This window comes from Oncorhynchus kisutch, linkage group LG22, assembly GCF_002021735.2.
Source record: "Oncorhynchus kisutch isolate 150728-3 linkage group LG22, Okis_V2, whole genome shotgun sequence".
Classification (NCBI taxonomy): Eukaryota; Metazoa; Chordata; class Actinopteri; order Salmoniformes; family Salmonidae; genus Oncorhynchus; species Oncorhynchus kisutch.
Genome location: NC_034195.2, coordinates 7,378,446 through 7,398,372, shown reverse-complemented (window position 1 = coordinate 7,398,372; position 19,927 = coordinate 7,378,446). Strand labels below are relative to the sequence as shown.

Here is a 19,927-nt window from a genome sequence, read left to right as displayed (position 1 = left end):
TTGGTCTAGTTGGGCATTATTACTGAATTAAAAGTGTTGGAATGAGCGTGTGTGTGGCGTGTTAGTGCGTACATGTGGTTTCATGTAGATCTTGGTTGCGACTCCTAACTCTGGGTTCATTGAGCTTTCTGACTAGATTCTGACTGCTTATTGCAGTAACGATTTGGGTGCACAATGAGACCAACAAAACCTCAAGTACCTCAGTGCAGAGCTGTTTACATAAAGATCCCCTTGTTCTCACTCCATTACACTCAGGATTTCTTATGTGATGTGATTTTATTTCGATGTCTTTTAGTCCTCATTTGGACTAATCTTCCAAGAGTCCTTAAACCTGTGAATTTGTGAAAGAATGGGTACAAGTGAAACTTTAATCAGTCAGCTGAGTAACCACTCCTCTCAAATCAAAATGCCATAATAAAAACAACAATGCGGTTTGCATTTATACAGTGCAGCACTTTTCACTTTTACGTTGTACGTGCAAAACTCACCCCAATGTCCCACCAATGTGTGGCTCCAAAATAGGACCTACATTTCTGCCCGCAGTGAGAATGTTTGCGGGGTGGTCTTTTGGGAATTTTTGCATTTTTGCATTTTTCAAACACCTGAAACAGTTTTTCTTGCAATTTAGAGTCATAATGATAGTTGTTTATATGTATAAAAAATATATATAAAAAATATACAAAATACAAAATAAAAAATAAAAAAGTATATTTTCTTGCATATCAAAGCATATCTCTTGAGCTGACTGCTGGTTCTTTTTTTAAAGAAACAAAATATGCTTCTCTGCATCTCTGCTCAAATCTGTGTAAAATATTAAAAGTACATTCAGTACATTTAGTTATTGCTTGCTTTTCTAAAGTCTACTAACCCTGCCAGCAAGCATCCCAGCTAAGATAAACAAGCTAGCTACTCTAACGTTATTAATAGGCTGCAATTGCTTCTTGGTAGCTAGTTATGAGTTATGAGATTGGGAGATTGGGAACCTCAAATTGGCTAAGGCCAACTTCATAAAATGACTAGGTGAGTGGTAGTATTACAGAGGAACAACAAAATGTAAATAAATGTAAATAAAATAAAGAAATAAAGTAAGAGTAAAGAAATTTACAAATCTGTGCCCCCTATGGGCATGACGCCTCTGTACTCTGCCATCACAAATGTACTGTGACTAAAACTCAGCTGGGACATGCTTTCAATGGTGCTCTCCAACACCTGACACCAACATAGTGAAGGGTACCCTGACTTGGATTCAAACCCTGGTCCCTGTGACTGTCATTCCAAAACCATTAAACAATATGAGCCATGACACAATTCCTACCGAATGGGTTAACCCTATTGGCACAATGCATAGGGTGTTTGCCTTTCATGCCAGTGACCCGATTTCATTTCCTGCTGTTTGTTAGTGGGAACACCAAAAGGCTAAAATCTCTTGGTGAGGTTGCTAGGTGTTGTACAAATTTTTAAAATGTTTTATTATACCATGTTTTTTTTCGCCTCACTTTAAAAAAATATCCTCCAATATACAATTCATTCAATTTGTATGGCCTTGGGGACAATATAATTATGCTATCTAGACTAGCCTACAACACCACAATGCAATGAATATTTTCATTATTGTTTTCAAGTGAGTACAATTGAGTACAATTCTACTCTAGGCTGTAAACTTCAGTGACGCAAACCTTGACATCAAACATAAAGCTTCAATATAGCTAAAATGTTTGTCATTTAACTTTTTAAATGTATTACCTTTTATGTGTGGCATTAACACAACCAGTCACAATGTTTCTATCTGATTAGGCTACTTCAAAAGTCTCCCGTAGGATACCTGAACACATTCATCCACTCCCACTCTAATATAATTCCAGCCCTCACGAACTGCGCACTGTTCATTTGAGGAATGGAGCGAGACATCCTTTACAAAACACCAAAAAGTTTCATGACATTCGGAGATTGTCAAGCCAAGCCTTCGATACTGAGTAGGGAGGGGTGTATTTTTCTGTTTGTCGAGATTGACATACTGTATTCTACTTGATTGTGATGTTGAAAATGCAAACCATGGTGAAGCGCTCAGTCAGTAATCGGTATGCAGTTTTGCATTGCTTATTGGCTGTTTTTTGGTGCATTGGCACAGAATTCTGTTGGTGGAAACTTTGTTGCAAATATTGTATATAATTAAGCCGTGATATACCCGTGATATACCACGGCTGTCAGCCAATCAGCATTCAGGGCTCAAACCACCTAGTTTATAGTTATAAATATAGCATAAATATTTAAAAAATCAGATTTCACCCTAGCCGATCATTGTCTGCAGCCGGCTCTGATCTTAGTGTAATGAGACAGACAGGGAGAGTGCGCTTGTCAGTGGAGGTTGGAAAACCATCAACCTTCTGGCCCGTAGACCTGCGTGGGATCGATAAAACAATGCTGAAGCGCTCAAGTCGATATCCATGTTTATAAACACAGGGCTGCTACTGTTATTTTTATTGTGGTGGTAATAATTATTTTTGAGTAAATTTTATGAGGGGGAGGGTGTGCACATTTTTTTTACAGTACAAAGGGAGGGTCACGTGACATTTTTTTTTAAACCTCCCCAGGGTTAGTGATTGTTGTTGTGTCTGTGTGTAATTCCTGTCAGATGTGTGGCTAGGGTCAGTCCGTTTTTTCAAGAAAACCTTTTTCCTAATGTCCTAAGCCCAGGGGCTTGGGGGAACTCTTTAAAGTGCATCACTCAGCGGAGCAGAGCCACGGAGAGGGGCTTAAAGTGTGTCGGTCTCTGTCTTCCCTTTCAGTCCTCCCTTTCCCCTCCTTCCCCTAGTCTGGTTTATATCAGACAGAAGAGTGTATGCACGCAGACCCACACACACACACACACACACACACACACACACACACACACACACACACACACACACACACACACACACACACACACACACACACACACACACACAATCTCTAAAAGCATAGAAGTGGAGCAGCGTATCTCCTGATTTACCTCAGGGTTATAGAGTTGCATACTTTCAAACTCACTTTTAGATGAAAGCAGAACCTGACAGACACAACATACTGTGCCTCCACTTTTCCCATTCAGCATTCTCCTGTTACCACGACCGCCCATGGTGAGAGGAGAAGCCGGAATGAAAAATATGAAAAAGTCTAGTCTGTGTCCTCATCTCATTCATGCCCACAGATGGAGAGGGAATATTTATTGCCTGCTACATACAGCTAGCCCTCACTGACATATAATTCAAGCCTAAAATAATCTAAAAGCAGTAGGTGCCAACATTTACAGCCTGTCAACACAGTTTAGTGGACATGAACATGAGACAGTTGTCTTCTCTTGTGACTGACGGGATTTGAACCTGGGTCTTCTGTGTGCAGAACATCATATTAGCCCGCTAAGCCAAAGCATTGGCTCAGGCTGAGGAGCCAATAAAACTGTTGGAGGTCTCAGACAAGGTCATCGAAGTAACAGAACCACCACTGTTACACTCACACACACTCTTTATCTCTCTCTCTCTCTCTCTCTCTCTCTGAGTGTGGTTAGGTGTGTGGTACAGGGTGCTGATAGACGAGAGGAGGCACCCTCCCAGAGCATCGCTGGATGACAATGACAGACAACAGCAGTCAAGGAATCTGACACTACAACGCGGGGAGGAGTCCTGTGAACATGTCCACTTCTATGTTCAGGTGAGTGAGCACAGTCTCAGGCTAAGCACCTGCAAGTAAAAGCAGTTCATGTTTTAATTCTGCATAATCTTCATTATTACTGTATACATTTCATTGTACATACATGTTCTGTATTGGAACTAGTTGTGGCAGGAAGTAGACTTTTTCCATTCTAGAAATAGAAATTCTAGAATGAAAAAAGAACCCTCAAACTAAGGCAATGGGTAATTACATTTCTACAGTTGACTTTCCACCTTGCTCCAACAGGAAACTGCAGACTACGGCCATCCCATAGTGTTTGTGGTGAAGGTAGGTCTGCAGAGTCCAGACCAAGGCCCGGTGCTGGACCACGGCTGGCCTACTACCTTTAGGACTGAGGTGAGTAATTTAGTTCAGTTACCTTTGCATTCTTGGGTACAGGAACAATTGTGGCCATCTTGAAGCATGTTGGGACAGCAGACTGGGATAGGGAAAGGTGGGTATGTCTGTAAAGACACCAGCCAGCTGGTCTGCGCATGCTCTGAGGACACGGCTAGGTATGCCATCTGGGCCAGCATCCTTGCGAGGGTTAACATGTTTAAATGTCTTACTCACGTCGGTCACGGAGGAGGAGAGCCCACAGTCCTTGGTAGCAGGCTGCATCGGTGGCACTTTATTATCCTCGAAGTGGGCAAAGAAGGTGTTTAGTTTGTCTGGAAGCAAGACGTTGCTGTCTGCGAAGTGGCTGGTTTTCCTTTTGTAGTCCATGGTTGTCTGTAGACCCTGCCACATATGTACAGTGCCTTGCGAAAGTAAAGTAACTTTGCGACCTTTTGCCACATTTCAGGCTTCAAACATAAAGATATAAAACTGTATTTTTTTGTGAAGAATCAACAACAAGTGGGACACAATCATGAAGTGGAACGACATTTATTGGATATTTCAAACTTTTTCAACAAATCAAAAACTGAAAAATTGGGCGTGCAAAATCATTCAGCCCCTTTACTTTCAGTGCAGCAAACTCTCTCCAGAAGTTCAGTGAGGATCTCTGAATGATCCAATGTTGACCTAAATGACTAATGATGATAAATACAATCCACCTGTGTGTAATCAAGTCTCCGTATAAATGCACCTGCACTGTGATAGTCTCAGAGGTCCGTTAAAAGCGCAGAGAGCATCATGAAGAACAAGGAACACACCAGGCAGGTCCATGATACTGTTGTGAAGAAGTTTAAAGCCGGATTTGGATACAAAAAGATTTCCCAAGCTTTAAACATCCCAAGGAGCACTGTGCAAGCGATAATATTGAAATGGAAGGAGTATCAGACCACTGCAAATCTACCAAGACCTGGCCGTCCCTCTAAACTTTCAGCTCAAACAAGGAGAAGACTGATCAGAGATGCAGCCAAGAGGCCCATGATCACTCTGGATGAACTGCAGAGATCTACAGCTGAGGTGGGAGACTCTGTCCATAGGACAACAATCAGTCGTATATTGCACAAATCTGGCCTTTATGGAAGAGTGGCAAGAAGAAAGCCATTTCTTAAAGATATCCATAAAAAGTGTAATTTAAAGTTTGCCACAAGCCACCTGGGAGACACACCAAACATGTGGAAGAAGGTGCTCTGGTCAGATGAAACCAAAATTGAACTTTTTGGCAACAATGCAAAACGCTATGTTTGGCGTAAAAGCAACACAGCTCATCACCCTGAACACCATCCCCACTGTCAAACATGGTGGTGGCAGCATCATGTTTTGGGCCTGCTATTCTTCAGCAGGGACAGGGAAGATGGTTAAAATTGATGGGAAGATGGATGGAGCCAAATACAGGACCATTCTGGAAGAAAACCTGATGGAGTCTGCAAAAGACCTGAGACTGGGACGGAGATTTGTCTTCCAACAAGACAATGATCCAAAACATAAAGCAAAATCTACAATGGAATGGTTCAAAAATAAACATATCCAGGTGTTAGAATGGCCAAGTCAAAGTCCAGACCTGAATCCAATCGAGAATCTGTGGAAAGAACTGAAAACTGCTGTTCACAAATGCTCTCCATCCAACCTCACTGAGCTCGAGCTGTTTTGCAAGGAGGAATGGGAACAAATTTCAGTCTCTCGATGTGCAAAACTGATAGAGACATGCCCCAAGCGAGTTACAGCTGTAATCGCAGCAAAAGGTGGCGCTACAAAGTATTAACTTAAGGGGGCTGAATAATTTTGCACGCCCAATTTTTCAGTTTTTGATTTGTTAAAAAAGTTTGAAATATCCAATAAATGTCGTTCCACTTCATGATTGTGTCCCACTTGTTGTTGATTCTTCACAAAAAAATACAGTTTTATATCTTTATGTTTGAAGCCTGAAATGTGGCAAAAGGTCGCAAAGTTCAAGGGGGCCGAATACTTTCGCAAGGCACTGTAGGTTTTAATAGTCACAGTGGGTACAACATCTCATATACACTTCCTTATAAACTTACTCACCGAATCAGCGTATATGTAAATATTATTCTCTGAGGCTACCCGTAACATATCCCAGTCCATGTGATCAAAACAATCTTAAAGCGTGGATTCCGATTGGTCAGACCAGCATTGAATAGTCCTTGGTACGGGTACTTCTTGATTGAGTTTCTGCCTATAGCAAAATGGAGTCGTGATCAGATTTGCTGAAAGGAGGGCGGGGGAGGGCCTTGTATGCATCATGGAAGTTAGAGTAACAATGGTCCAGTGCTACAGTCGATATGCTGATAGAATTTAGGTAGCCTTTTCCTCAAATTTGCTTTGTTAAAATCCCTAGCTACAATAAATAAAGCCTAAGGATATATGGTTTCCAGTTTGCATAAAGTCCAGTGAAGTTCCTTGAGGGCCATCGTGGTATCGGCTTGAGGGGGTATATACATGGCTGTGACAATAACCAAAGAGAATTCTCTTGAAAGATAAAACGGTCGGCATTTGATTATGAAAAATACTGCAAAGTTTCCTAAGGACTAGAAGCGAGGCAGCCTTCTCTGTCGGCGCCATTGCAACATTTCTACTGGTGTACTGATTCTGATACATACTTTTGATGAAGAGAGGCATTGTTATTTGGCTTTACACCAATTTATTACACTAAATATCCTACTATCTCTGCAGGACCCTGAACAGCTTTAACCCCCAAGCCACAAGACTGCTAAATAGTTAGTTAAATAGTTAACCAAATAGCTACTCGGGCTATTGACGCTTGACCCTTTTTGCACAAACCTTTTGACTCAGCACATACGATTCTGCTACTGTTAACCATCTGTCACTTTATTCCTAAACTCAGCAAAAAGAGAAACGTCCTCTCACTGTCAACTGCGTTAATTTTCAGCAAACTTAACGTGTAAATATTTGAATGATCATAACAAGATTCAACAACTGAGAAATAAACTGATCAAGGTCCACAGACATGTGACTAACATAAATGGAATAATGTGTCCATGAACAAAGGGGGGGATCAAAATTAAAAGAAACTGTCAGTATCTGGTGTGGCCACCAGCTGCATTAAGTACTGCAGTGCTTCTCCTCCTCATGGACTGCACCAGATGGACTGCACCTTCCACCAAGGCACTTGCAAGTTCCCAGACATTTCTGGGGGAATGGCCCTAGCCCTCACCCTCAGATCCAACAGATTCCAGACGTGCTCAATGGGATTGACATCCGGGCTCTTCGCTGGCCATAGCAGAACACTGACATTCCTGTCTTGCAGGAAATCACGCACAGAATGAGCAGTATGGCTGGTGGCATTGTCATGCTGGAGGGTCATGTCAGGATGAGCCTGCAGGAAGGGTACCACATAAGGGAGGAGGATGTCTTTCCTGTAAAGCACAGCGTTGAGATTGCCTGCAATGACAACAAGCTGAGTCCGATGATGCTGTGACACATCGCCCCAGACCATGACGGACCCTCCACCAAATCGATCCCGCTCCAGAGTACAGGCCTCGGGGGAACGCTCATTCCTTCGACAATAAACGCAAATCTGACAATCAACCCTGGTGAGACAAAACCACGACTCGTCAATGAAGCGCACTTTTTGCCAGTCCTGTCTGGTCCAGCGACGGTGGGTTTTTGCCCATAGGCGACAATGTTGCAGGTGATGTTACAGGACAATGTTGCAGGTCTCATGAGGACCTGCCTTACAACAGACCTACAAGCCCTCATTTCTGCCACTCTCAGCCTATTGCGGACCGTCTGAGCACTGATGGAGGGATTGTGCGTTCCTAGGGTAACTCGGGCAGTTGTTGCTGCCATCCTGTACCTGTACCTGTTGTTACACGTGGTCTGCCACTGCGAGAACGATCAGCTGTCCGTCCTGTCTCCCTGTAGCGCTGTCTTAGGCATCTCACAGTACGGACATTGTAATTTAATGCCCTGGCCACATCTGCAGTCCTCATGCCTCCTTGCAGCATGCCTAAGGCATGTTCACGCAGATGAGCAGGGACCCTGGGCATCTTTCTTTTGGTGTTTTTCAGAGTCAGTAGAAAGGCCTCTTTAGTGTCCTAAGTTTTCATAACTGTGACCTTAATTGCCTACCGTCTGTAAGCTGTTAGTGTCTAACAACCGTTCCACAGGTGCATGTTCATTAATTGTTTATCTTGTTATGGCTGCAATCCCCCTAACGGGATCGATATGACAACTACCAGTGAAAATAGAGGGCGCCAAATTCAAACCACAGAAATCTCATAATTACAATTCCTAAAACATACATGTGTCTTATATAATTTTAAAGGTAATCTTGTTGTTAATCCCACCAAAGTGTCCGATTTCAAATATGCTTTTCAGCAAAAGCACTACAAACGATTATGTTAGGTCTCCACCAAACCACAATAAGCACAGCCATTTTCCAGCTAAATATAGCATTCACAAAAAAATAGAGATAAAATTAATCACTAACCTTGAATTATCTTCATCAGATGACACTCATAGGACTTCATGTTACACAATACATGCATGTTTTGTTTGATAAAGTTCATATTTATATAAAAAAAATCTGAGTTTACATTGGCGTATTAGATTCACTAGTTCCAAAAACATCAAGTGATTTTGCATAGCCACATCGTTTCAACAGAAATACTCATCATAAATGTAGATGATAATACAAGTTATACACATGGAATTATAGATATACCTCTCCTTAATGCAACCGTTGTGTCAGATTTCAAAAAAAGTTAACAGAAAAAGCACACCATGCAATAATCCGAGACGGAGCTCAGAACAGTAGCCAAATTAGCCTCCATGTTGGAGTCAACAGAAACCAGAAAATACATGATAAATGTTTCCTTAGTTTGATGAACTTCATCAGAATGCAGTCCTAGGAATCCCAGGTCCACAATAAATGCTTGATTTGTTCGAAAATGTCCGTTATTTATGTCCAATTAGCTACTTTGGTTAGAGCGTTTGGTAAACAATTCCTAAGTCACAAAGCGTGTTCACTATAACGTGACGAAATGTCCAAAAGTTCCGTAACAGTCAGTAGAAACATGTCAAACGATGTATTGAATCAATCTTTAGAATGTTGTTTACATATATCTTGAATAATATTCAAACCGGAGAATTAGAATGACTTCAGATGACCGGTGGAACGCAGGTCCTTCCCCTGTGAACGCGCATGGTGAAAGCATGGTCAACTCATGGCAGTGGTGACTATTTCCTGTCTCATTTGACCCCCCTTCACATTCGAGTCATCAGACAAAGTTGACTGTTGACATCTAGTGGAAGGCGTAGGAAGTGAAAACTCATCCATATCTCGCTGTAATTTCAATGAGAGCTTGGTTGAAGATCTGCCACCCCCAGAAAAAATCCAAACAGGAAGTGGAATTTCTCAGGATTTTGCCTGCAATATGAGTTCTGTTTTACTCATAGATGTAATTCAAACAGTTTTAGAAACGTTAGAGTGTTTCCTATCCAATACTAATAATAATATGCATATATTAGCAACTGAGACTGAGGAGCTGGCCGTTTACAATGGGCACCTTTTCATCCAAGCTACTCAATACTGCCCCTGCAGCTATAAAAAGTTATGGTTCATTGAACAAGCATGGGAAACTTCTTAGGGATAGGCATCCCGCTAGCAGGACACCAGCCGACAACATCCGATGAAATTGGAGGACGCGCAATTCAAATAAATAATCATAATATTAAACATTCATGAACATACAAGTATCTTATATAATTTAAAAGCTTAAATTCTTGTTAATCTAACTGCATTGTCGGATTTACAATAAGCTTTACGGCAAATGCATACCATGCGATCTGAGGACGGCGCCACAGGTCAACATATTTTTCAACCAGCACAGGCTTCATAAAATCACAAAATGCGATAAAGTAAATCACTTACTTTTGAAGATCTCCCTCTGTTTGCAATCCCATGGGTCCCAACTACAACATGAATGGTTGTTTTGTTAGATAAAATCTTTTTTTATATCCCAAAAAGTCTGTTAAATTGGCTTCATTGATTTCAGTAATCCACTCGTTCAACATGCAGACAAAGTCTAAAAAGGTACCACTAAACTTCGTCTAAACAAGTCAAACGGCATTTCTCTTGATCCTCAGGTACTCTGAGGATTAAACTCTAATATTTCATACTGAAAGTAGTATGTTCAATAGGAAAGCAAAATTAGCAAGCGTGTGCCGAAAGACTGATATTGTTCCGGTGCTCTCCTCACCAAAAATCTAAATTCTTGCTTGTTTTTCAAACAACAAGCCTGAAACATTGAGTAAAGACTGTTGACATCTAGTGGAAGCCATAGGAATTGTAATCTTGGAGGCAGAATTACATAGGAACAATAGGTTTACATTATAAGAGCCTGGGACCTAAAAAAAAAAAACGGTTGGTTTTTCTTCTGATTTTTGCCTGCCGTATCAACAATAATGGGCATGTCAGTCAGGCGGAAATTCAGGAAACTAGACTCTACCCCTAAGAAGTTTTTTAACCCTTTACAATGAAGATCTGTAAAGTTATTTGGATTTTATTAACTATCTTTGAAAGACAGGGTCCTGAAAAAGGGGCATTTTTGTTGTTGTTGCTGAGTTTAGTTACATATCTACCTCAATCACCTCGTACCCCTGCACGTCGACTCAGTACTGGTACCCTCGTATATAGCCAAGTTATTGTTACTCATTGTGTATCTATTATTACTTTCATTATTACATGTTTTACTTTTCTATTATTTCTCTATTTTGTTTATCTCTGCATTGTTAGGAAGGGGCCATAAGTAAACATTTCACTGTTAGTCCACACCAGTTGTTTATGAAGCATGTGCCCAATAACATTTGTATTTCAATTTTTGATTTGATATCTCTCTGTAGATCCCCTTCTGGAATGGCTGCGAGGGGGATGACAGCTGTGTCCCTGACCTCATCCTGCACAGTCGGACAGACCTTCTAGACCGCAGGTGACTTTTTAGCCCTCAGAAGCACACACACACAATACACGAGATGAGATGGTGTCTGTATGTCCAATCCCAAGTCATCCCTTTAGCCATTCCCCTTTACACTTCACTCTAATAGACAAGGTGGAGTTTCCCCTATACTGTTTCCACCCATCTGGAAATAGAAAAAGTTCCCCTAGGAACCCACCAATCATTGAATCATTGAATTCACCATAAAAATAATTGGCGTAGTAGTCTAAGGCACTGCATCGCAGTGCTAGCCATGCCACTAGAGATCCTGGTTAAAGTCCAGGCTCTATTGCAGCCGGCCGCGACCGGGAGACCAATGGGGCGGCACATAATTGGCCTAGCGTCGTCTGGGTTAGGGGAGGGTTTGGCTGGCAGGGATGTTCTTGTCCCATCGCGCATTAGCAACTCCTGACACAGTCGCCAGGTGTACGGTGTTTCCTCCGACACATTGGTGTGGCTGGCTTCCGGTTTAAGCGGGCAATGTGTCAAGAAGCAATGCGGCTTGACTGGGTTGTGATTTGGAGGACGCACGGCTCTCGACCTTCGCCTCTCCTGAGTCCGTAGGCCTCTCCCAAAACTGTAACTACTAATTGAATACCACAAAATTGGGGAGAAAAGGGGGTAAGAACGTGGCGCTAATGTTCATGTCTGTCTACGGCCAAAGGCAGTTCTGTAGGCCAAGGGAGCGGGCCGCATGGGCGCTGTGTCACCACCAGGGGGCCTCGGTGGGCTCGGAGCGAGTGGTGGAGGCATCACGCAGGAGGCTGGTGGTAGAAGCTCGTCTGGAGAACCAAGGAGAGAACGCCTATGGAACCACGCTCAACATCTCCCACTCCCACAACCTGCTCTTCTCCAGTCTCATAGTCAAGGTAGGAGAAAACGGAGGATAACCATGGTATGGTTGTGCAAACTGTTGCTGCATAGTAAAGTTCATATCATATCAGTGAGGGGAGAGGTCATACACTGACCCTTAAATGTTTCTTCAGACATGAGTTAGATAGACCAACATCATGACATCTCTTACTATGTTAAGATTACAGCATAAGTAACCTATGACTGTTTGTGATCAAAGTAATACGTTAGGTCTTATTCAGCACTTGACTCAGCGTATCTCTGTCACCCTGCAGGACCACTCAGACATCCAGATTGAATGTCGTGCTGAGGACAGGGAGAGGAACGATAGGACCTGCAATGTCAGCTCACCCTTTATGAGGTCACTGACCCAGGTACTGTATCTGATCAGCATTGTTGCTGGCTCCTGCCTCGTCAGTTCATCACCCTCAGTACATCTCCCTCACTACATCACCTTGCCAATACTAGAGGTTTTCAATTGGACACATTTAGTTAACATTACTAGAGCCAGCATTTTTGCTTACCAAAGCATCTGACCAGGAAAAACTGAGGGACTTACGAGATTTTTGCCTTGTCAAGCCACAAGGTTTGGAAGAACTCCTGGCCCTTAAAGGGATAGTTCCCCCAAATTACAAAATTACACATTAGTTTCCTTACTCTGTAAGCAGTCTATGTACAAGGTATAACATCAATCCATACTTTGGTTTAGTTTCCCAGGCAGTGACTGGCACTGTTTCCAAATGCTAATGTTTGAGCATTTGTGGCACGAATCCCAATCAAGTCATGGGACCGATATTAGCATATTTCTCACATCATGTTCAAATCATCTATAAGTGCCTTTGTTGAACGTCACAATCAGTTTTAGATACTTTTGAAAGATTTGAACATGATGTGTGACAAATGCTAATATCGGTCCCATGACTTGAATGGGATTTGTTGCCTGGCTACCCAGACTCCATGCTCCGGCGAGAAGCTACGCCACGCCCACAGACGTCAGTTTCTTCTCCCCGCAATGAGTCTGGATCTGAGTACCTCCCTGACCCTTCATCGAATGTGAACACATTCGTCTGTCTGATTGGTCCAGAAACCGATGGGTTGGGCCAGATCCAGAACACACGTGGGTAAATCGGCTGTTTGAAAATCTGTAATTGGCTTTGATACTCTGATTGGTTAGAGACGATCCAAACGCTGATTACTTTGTTTTGTACAACGCCACTTGTGCCCCTCGTCACCACAAACAATTTTAGTCTCAGACTAAAGTATGCAGCGAACAACAGCAGCAGAAGATTTTAGTGTGAATCGTCAGGCTATGGGATTTGTGCCACAAATGCTAAAACGTTAGCATTTGGAAACAGTGCCAGAGAAACTAAACCAAAGCATGTCATATCTTGTCCAAAAACTGCTTGCAGTGTATGGAAACCAATATGCAATTTTGTAATTTGTGTGAAATGTCCCTTTAACATGACCAAAGACATAAATTCCGTATGTACAGTTTACCAGGTGAGGGTAATAAACAGAAACCTAAACCTGCAAAAAGAAGCTGTACAAAAGCTTGCATTATCCACTCAACATATGGTTACATATGGGGGGGGGGGGGGGAATAGCACGCAGAAGTTATGAGGAATGAAAGGAAGAAATGTTTTGTAGAAGGACAATGAATTGACAGATGTCTATCACAGGGCAGATGCTTCAGGCGATAATAGACTTAGTGTTTATGGTGTAATATTGATCGTTATAGCTCTTTTGCAAGGGAATATTTATGACAGTAACATACCCAAAACCTTATTATACTAATAGGTGGGCAGGTACTGCAGTGTCTTAAAGAAATCTCGTTTTTGTTCATTTTCAGTTAATTTATTTAGATTAGATTACATTGGACTAGGAATCTTTTTTTTTTCTAAACTCTTAATAAGATTATATATGAAACCCCACAGTAAAGCAGTAGAGACTGTGGTGGCCCCAGTATAGGCCCTGACCTTGAGGCACCGCTTCAGTGACGGATGTCTGAAATACAATGGTGCAGATTTCCACTGGCTCTCCTTTGGAAAACCTCTGTACCATATCAGGTATAATTTGACTGGAAGTAAAAAACGAAACGTAAAACACAGCTTGTTCCCAGATACCTTAACATTTCTTAGCCTATATGAGCCTCTGTAAGTCTTTCAGTTCCTAAGTTTCCAACATAAAATCTTTTGCATGTGGATGCTATGTGACTAATGGTATATGCCTTTTCTGCCCCAGGTGTCTTTCCGGCTGGAGTTTGAGTTGAGTCACTCTGTCTTCCTGGACCATGTGAGGGTTGTCCTGCAGGCTGCCAGGTAATTGACATACAGTGCATATATGAATATATTCATAGACATAAAAATGAAGGAAACACCAACATAAAGCGTCTTAATAGGGCGTTGGGCCTCCACAAGCTGCCAGAACAGCTTCAATGCACCTTGGCATAGATTCTACAATTGTCTGGAACTCTATTGGAGGGATAGGACACCATTCTTGAACATTCCCTGAGAAATTCCGTAATTTGAAATTCCGTAATTTGGTGTTTTGTTGATGGTGGTGGAAAACGCTGTCTCAGACGCCACTCCAGAATCTCCCATAAGTGTTCAATTGGGTTGAGATCTGATAACACACACACACACACACACACACACACACACACACACACACACACACACACACACACACACACACTTTAAACCCCCCTATGCTCCTTTGAGACCCCTCTTTCAAAGTCTTCTTCAAGCCACGGTAGCCAAGATAATGGCAACTGCATTTTTATGACACTAAGCATGATGGGATGTTAATTGCTTAATTAACTCAGGAACCACACCTGTGTGGAAGCACCTGCTTTCAATATACTTTGTATCATTTACTCAAGTGTTTCCTTCATGTTGGCAGTCACCTGTATATGTTCATATTAACCATTGGTGAGGGCCTTGTATGCTCAGATACCACACTTTTTATCTTGTCCTGCCAATCACCACATTCCATTTCAGCCCCTACCCACTAGGCAGAGACATCAGTTCAACATCTAGTTTTGATGTACATTTGGTTGAGTTGTGAATTCAACGTGAAATCAACAAAAATTGTCACCATGTTATTTGATTTAGCTTAAAAGTTGGATGAATAAATGATGAAATTCCCTTACGTTGATGATTTTTTTCAAATCCAATCAATTTTCCACGTTGATTCAGTGTCATCACATAGACTTTTTTTGAATGTCGTGGAAACAACGTTGATTCAGCCAGTTTTTGCCCATTGGGTAGCCATTACCACCAGGTAACCATCCGTTACGGACTAATGGAACCGGACCTGCTATGTTTCCACAATCACCTCCTCCTAAACAATTAATGTATGTACTGTACCCAACAGGTTTGAGGTCAATTCCATTTCACTCCAGTCAATTCAGGAAGTAAACTGAAATAAATGAACTTGACCCTAACCCTGGTGTCAAACACAAACAGGGTGCAGGTGAATTATTTCATGTTGATTTGTGCTCTACAGCGATGGGGAGGAGATGAGCCCAGAGGACAACATCAACAACATATTTCATCCTCTGAAGTACGAGGCAGACCTCCTGTTCACAAGGTGGGTTTCAATGAGCTGCTGAATTTAAATGATTCCACACATAAGGAGTAATTTAAAGTGTGGGGGGGGGCGGGATATTTTGTATCATCCATCCCTTTTCTCTCCACCTCAGGGACTCCAAGCCTCCTCGTTTTGAGATCAACTCAGACCACTACCGGAACAAACCCGGCAGCAGTGGTCCAATGTTTAACCTTACTTATCACGTGAGTTTCTCTCAATCGCTACCTTAACAAGACCCGACCTGCAATCCTTTGTCCAAGTTATACATATGGCCGATCTACATTATAAATATAAATACTAAATACTGACTATAATCTGAAGACTATACATTTTTTTACATTCTCTTCAGTATCTTTATATTTATTCTCTTCTCAACGTACAGATCCAGAATCTGGGCTTCTTCCCAGTGACAGACTTGCAGTTCGCTGTTGACGTGTTTGCTGTTACAAAGAGTGGTAACCATCTCTTCCAGATTGGCAATATCGACACTGACCAGGTGAGAGGATCAGTTATTATTCAATGTTATAACGTTGCATTGTCAATATACATTAATCTACTGTATACAGTTGCGACCAAATATATTGGCAACCTTGCACCTTTCGTAGATATTCCCTATTTCTTCTCAAATAAGTTGACATTTCAAACAAAATTGTGGTCACCACTTAGTTGCACAACCTTTGGCCAAGATAACTGCAGATAAACGCTTCTTGTAGCCATCAATGAGTTTGCTGCACCTTTCTTCGGGCTATTTGGCCCACTTTTTAGCAGCAAACTGCTCTAATTCTTCAATGTTTTATGGGTGCTCTCGCGCCAACTGCTGTTTTTCAGCTCTCGCCATAGGGTTTGGATGGGATTCCGATCTGGACTCTTCGCTGGCCACTTACATGACAGATAAAATAAAGTGTTGCCAAAACTCCATAGAAAGCAGGAACCTAGGAAGAACCCTAGAGGAATCAGGCTCTGAGGGGTGGCCAGTCCTCTTCTAACTATACCGGACTGTACCCTGTGTCTGTGTGTAGCTACCGGATGACAGTTTAAAACTCTCTCTCGCTCTCTCCTCACCAGGCGGTTAGCTCTAACTGTGTCCTCCCACATCACATGACTCCAAGCCATGTTTTCCCTGAAGATCTCTCACACGTCCCACAGCTGGTAAGTATTGGTTATCTGCCTATGTGTCTAGTGTGGTTGTGTATGTACTGAAGTACTACCCAGATGGCAAAACTGGTGCTGTCATTTCAACCAGAAACTGGTTGGAATAACATTACTAAGATATTATTTCAACCAGAAACTGGTTGGAATTTCATTAATATGATGTCATTTCAACCAGAAACTGGTTGGAATAAAAATGACTGTGATGTCATTTCAACCGGTTTTGCAACTGGTTATGGAGTATGCAGCATATGGGCAATTAGGACAGTATCATGTTGATGACAATCCTTGTTATGTGTTGTGCAGAATCACTCCAACAGCATGACGTTGCCAATGCAGTGCAGACTCAACGTGCCTGCATACAGGGAGGTCAGAGTGACAGTCAGGGGGCGTCTGCACCTCCAAGCTCTCTGTGCTGTGAGTTTGACATTACTTCTGCACTCCGCTGACATTCAGTACGCCTATTCCACTCTTTCTCGATAACTCTTTCAAACTTTTACCATTTTAGAAGATATGTGTTGGCTCAATAGCATCCACGTTTCAAGTTTTAATGTCACGTGCACAAGTACAGTGAAATGGCTTTCTTGCACGTTCTAATGCACAATGTAATAATCAATATCAATGTAGTACTAAAAATAACACAAGAAACACGAACTAAGAAGAACACGAGAAGTAAGAATCTATTTACAGGGTCAATTCCAATAGCATATTTACATTGTGCAGAGATACTGGAGTGATAGAGGCAGATACAGTTGAAGTCAGAAGTTTACATGCAATTAGATTGGAGTCATTAAAACTTGTTTTTCTACCACTCCACAAATTTCTTGTTAACAAACTATAGTTTGGGAAGTCGGTTAGGACATCTACTTTCTGCATGACGCAAGTAATTTTTCCAACAATTGTTTACAGACAGGTTATTTCACATATAATTAATTCACTGTATCACAATTCCAGTGGGTAAGAAGTTGACATATACTAAGTTAACTGTGCCTTTAAACAGCTTGGAAAATTCCAGAAAATGATGTCATGGATTTATAAGCTTTTGATAGGCTAATTGACATCATTTGAGTCAATTGGAGATGTACCTGTGGATGTATTTCAAGGGATACCTTCAAACTCAGTGCCTCTTTGCTTGACATCATGGGGAAATCAAAAGAAATCAGCCAAGACCTCAGAAAGTCTGGTTCATCCTTGGGAGCAATTTCCAAACGCCTGAAGGTACCACCTTCATCTGTACAAACAACAGTACGCAAGTATAAACATCATGGGACCACGCAGCCGTCATACCGCTCAGGAAGGAGACCCATTCTGTCTCCTAGAGATTAACGTACTTTGGTGCGAAAAGTGCAAATCAATCCCAGAACAGCAAAGGACCTTGTGAAGATGCTGGAGGAAAGAGGTACCAAAAGTATCTATATCCACAGTAAAGCGAGTCCTATATCGACATAATCTGAAAGGCCGCTCAGCAAGGAAGAAGCCACTGCTCCATAACCGCCATAAAAAAAGCAAGACTACGGTTTGCAACTGCACATGGGGGGGGGACAATGATCATACTTTTTGGAGAAATGTCCTCTGGTCTGATGAAACAAAAATAGAACTGTTTGGCCATAATGACCATTGTTATGTTTGGAGGATAAAGGGGGAGGCTTGCAAGCCGATGAACACCATCCCAACCGTGAAGCACGGGGGTGGCAGCATCATGTTGTGGGGGTGCTTTGCTGCAGTGGAGACTGGTGCACTTCACAAAATAGATGTCGTCATGAGGCAGGAAAAATGTGTGGATATATATTGAAGCAATATCTCAAGACATCAGTCAGGAAGTTAAAGCTCGGTCGCACATGGGTCTTCCAAATGTACACTGACCCCAAGCATACTTCCAAAGTTATAACAAAATGTCTTAAGGACAACAACGTCAAGGTATTGGAGTGTCCATCACCAAGCCCTGACCTCAATCATATAGAGAATATGTGGGCAGAACTGAAAAAGCATGTGCGAGCAAGGAAGCCTACAAACCTGACTCAGGTTGGTGTCAGCTCTGTCAGGTGGAATGGGCCAAAATTCACCCAATTTATTGTGGGAAGCTTGTGGAAGGCTACCCGAAACGTTTGATTGAAGTTAAACAATTTAAAGGCAATGCTACCAAATACTAAATGAGTGTATGTAAAGTTCTGACCCACTGGGAATGTGATGAAAAAAAATAAAGCTGAAATAAATCATTCTCTCTACTATTATTCTTACATTTCTCATTCTTAAAATAAAGTGGTGATCCTAACTGACCTAAAACAGGGAATATTTACTTGGAATTAATGTTAAAAATGTTTAGTTTAAATGTATTTGGCCAAGGTGTATGTAAACTTCCGGCTTCAAATGTGTGTATAGGGATAAGGTGACTAGGCCCCAGGATGTATGATAAACAGAGTAGCAACAGTGTAAATTAAGATGTATGCGAGTGTGTGTGCTTGTGTATAGTCAGTATAAATGTGCGTGCATGTTATGTGTGTGTTGGAGTGTCAGTGTGCGTGAGTGTGTAGAGTCCTGTGAGTGTGCATAGAGACAGTACAAAAAAATATATAAATACAAAGGTCAACTCAGATAGTCCGTGTAGCCATTTTGTTAGCTATTTAGCAGTCTTATGGCTTGGGGATAGAAGCTACTCAGGAGCCTTTAAGTGTCAGACTGTTGCTCCAGTACCGCTTAACGTTCGGGTGTTTAGCCTTCACAACTGTGCACGTGTGTGTGGACCATTTTAAGTCCTGATCTGGTCCCGAGGCAAAAGTTTTGAATCGCCTCTTTAATGTAAAGAACTTTCAATTCCTTATTGTTCTTTAATGTCACTTGTTGATGACTGAGTTATTTGTTCATTGCAATTATAGTTATTTTCTTGTTAAACTCTTCACTGATAGGTGAAGTTTAAAACTCTGGAGTTGGTGACAGCAGCCTCCATAGAACTGAGTCCGTCCAGTCCCGTGTTCCTGCATGAGGAGAGGCCAACACGACACGTAAGACCCAGCAGCGTCCAACTCAGACTTCATATGCTTCATAACAGCCTGAAGGAATGGGCTGGTTTGAGTGTAGTTAATGAAGTGTACTTAGTCCCCCTGTTGAACACCCACATTTGTTTGGCTCGCCAGTGCAGCGAGGCCTAAGAACTAGGAGGACCAGGAGAATGTGGTGATAGTTGCTCAGATATATGTGGTTATGGTTCCACCTTCTGGCAGAAAGTGATACTGATTACTTTGCTGTTGTAGATGCCTTTCATTTGTTATGTTACAATTTCA

General features: G+C 41.9%; 1 protein-coding gene across 1 annotated transcript in view; it reads left to right on the top strand.

Moving 5' to 3' along the window:
* itga11b (integrin, alpha 11b) overlaps window positions 1–19,927 on the top strand; it is an 85,720-nt gene that overhangs the window by 63,610 nt on the left and 2,183 nt on the right. The window contains exons 17-28 of the mRNA XM_031801739.1: window positions 3,545–3,687; window positions 3,934–4,044; window positions 10,966–11,051; window positions 11,722–11,926; window positions 12,185–12,283; window positions 14,151–14,227; window positions 15,417–15,500; window positions 15,613–15,703; window positions 15,883–15,996; window positions 16,566–16,649; window positions 16,956–17,066; window positions 19,553–19,648. Of these exons, the coding sequence (XP_031657599.1) occupies window positions 3,545–3,687; window positions 3,934–4,044; window positions 10,966–11,051; window positions 11,722–11,926; window positions 12,185–12,283; window positions 14,151–14,227; window positions 15,417–15,500; window positions 15,613–15,703; window positions 15,883–15,996; window positions 16,566–16,649; window positions 16,956–17,066; window positions 19,553–19,648 (1,301 nt within the window). The remainder of the gene's footprint in view (window positions 1–3,544; window positions 3,688–3,933; window positions 4,045–10,965; window positions 11,052–11,721; window positions 11,927–12,184; window positions 12,284–14,150; window positions 14,228–15,416; window positions 15,501–15,612; window positions 15,704–15,882; window positions 15,997–16,565; window positions 16,650–16,955; window positions 17,067–19,552; window positions 19,649–19,927) is intronic.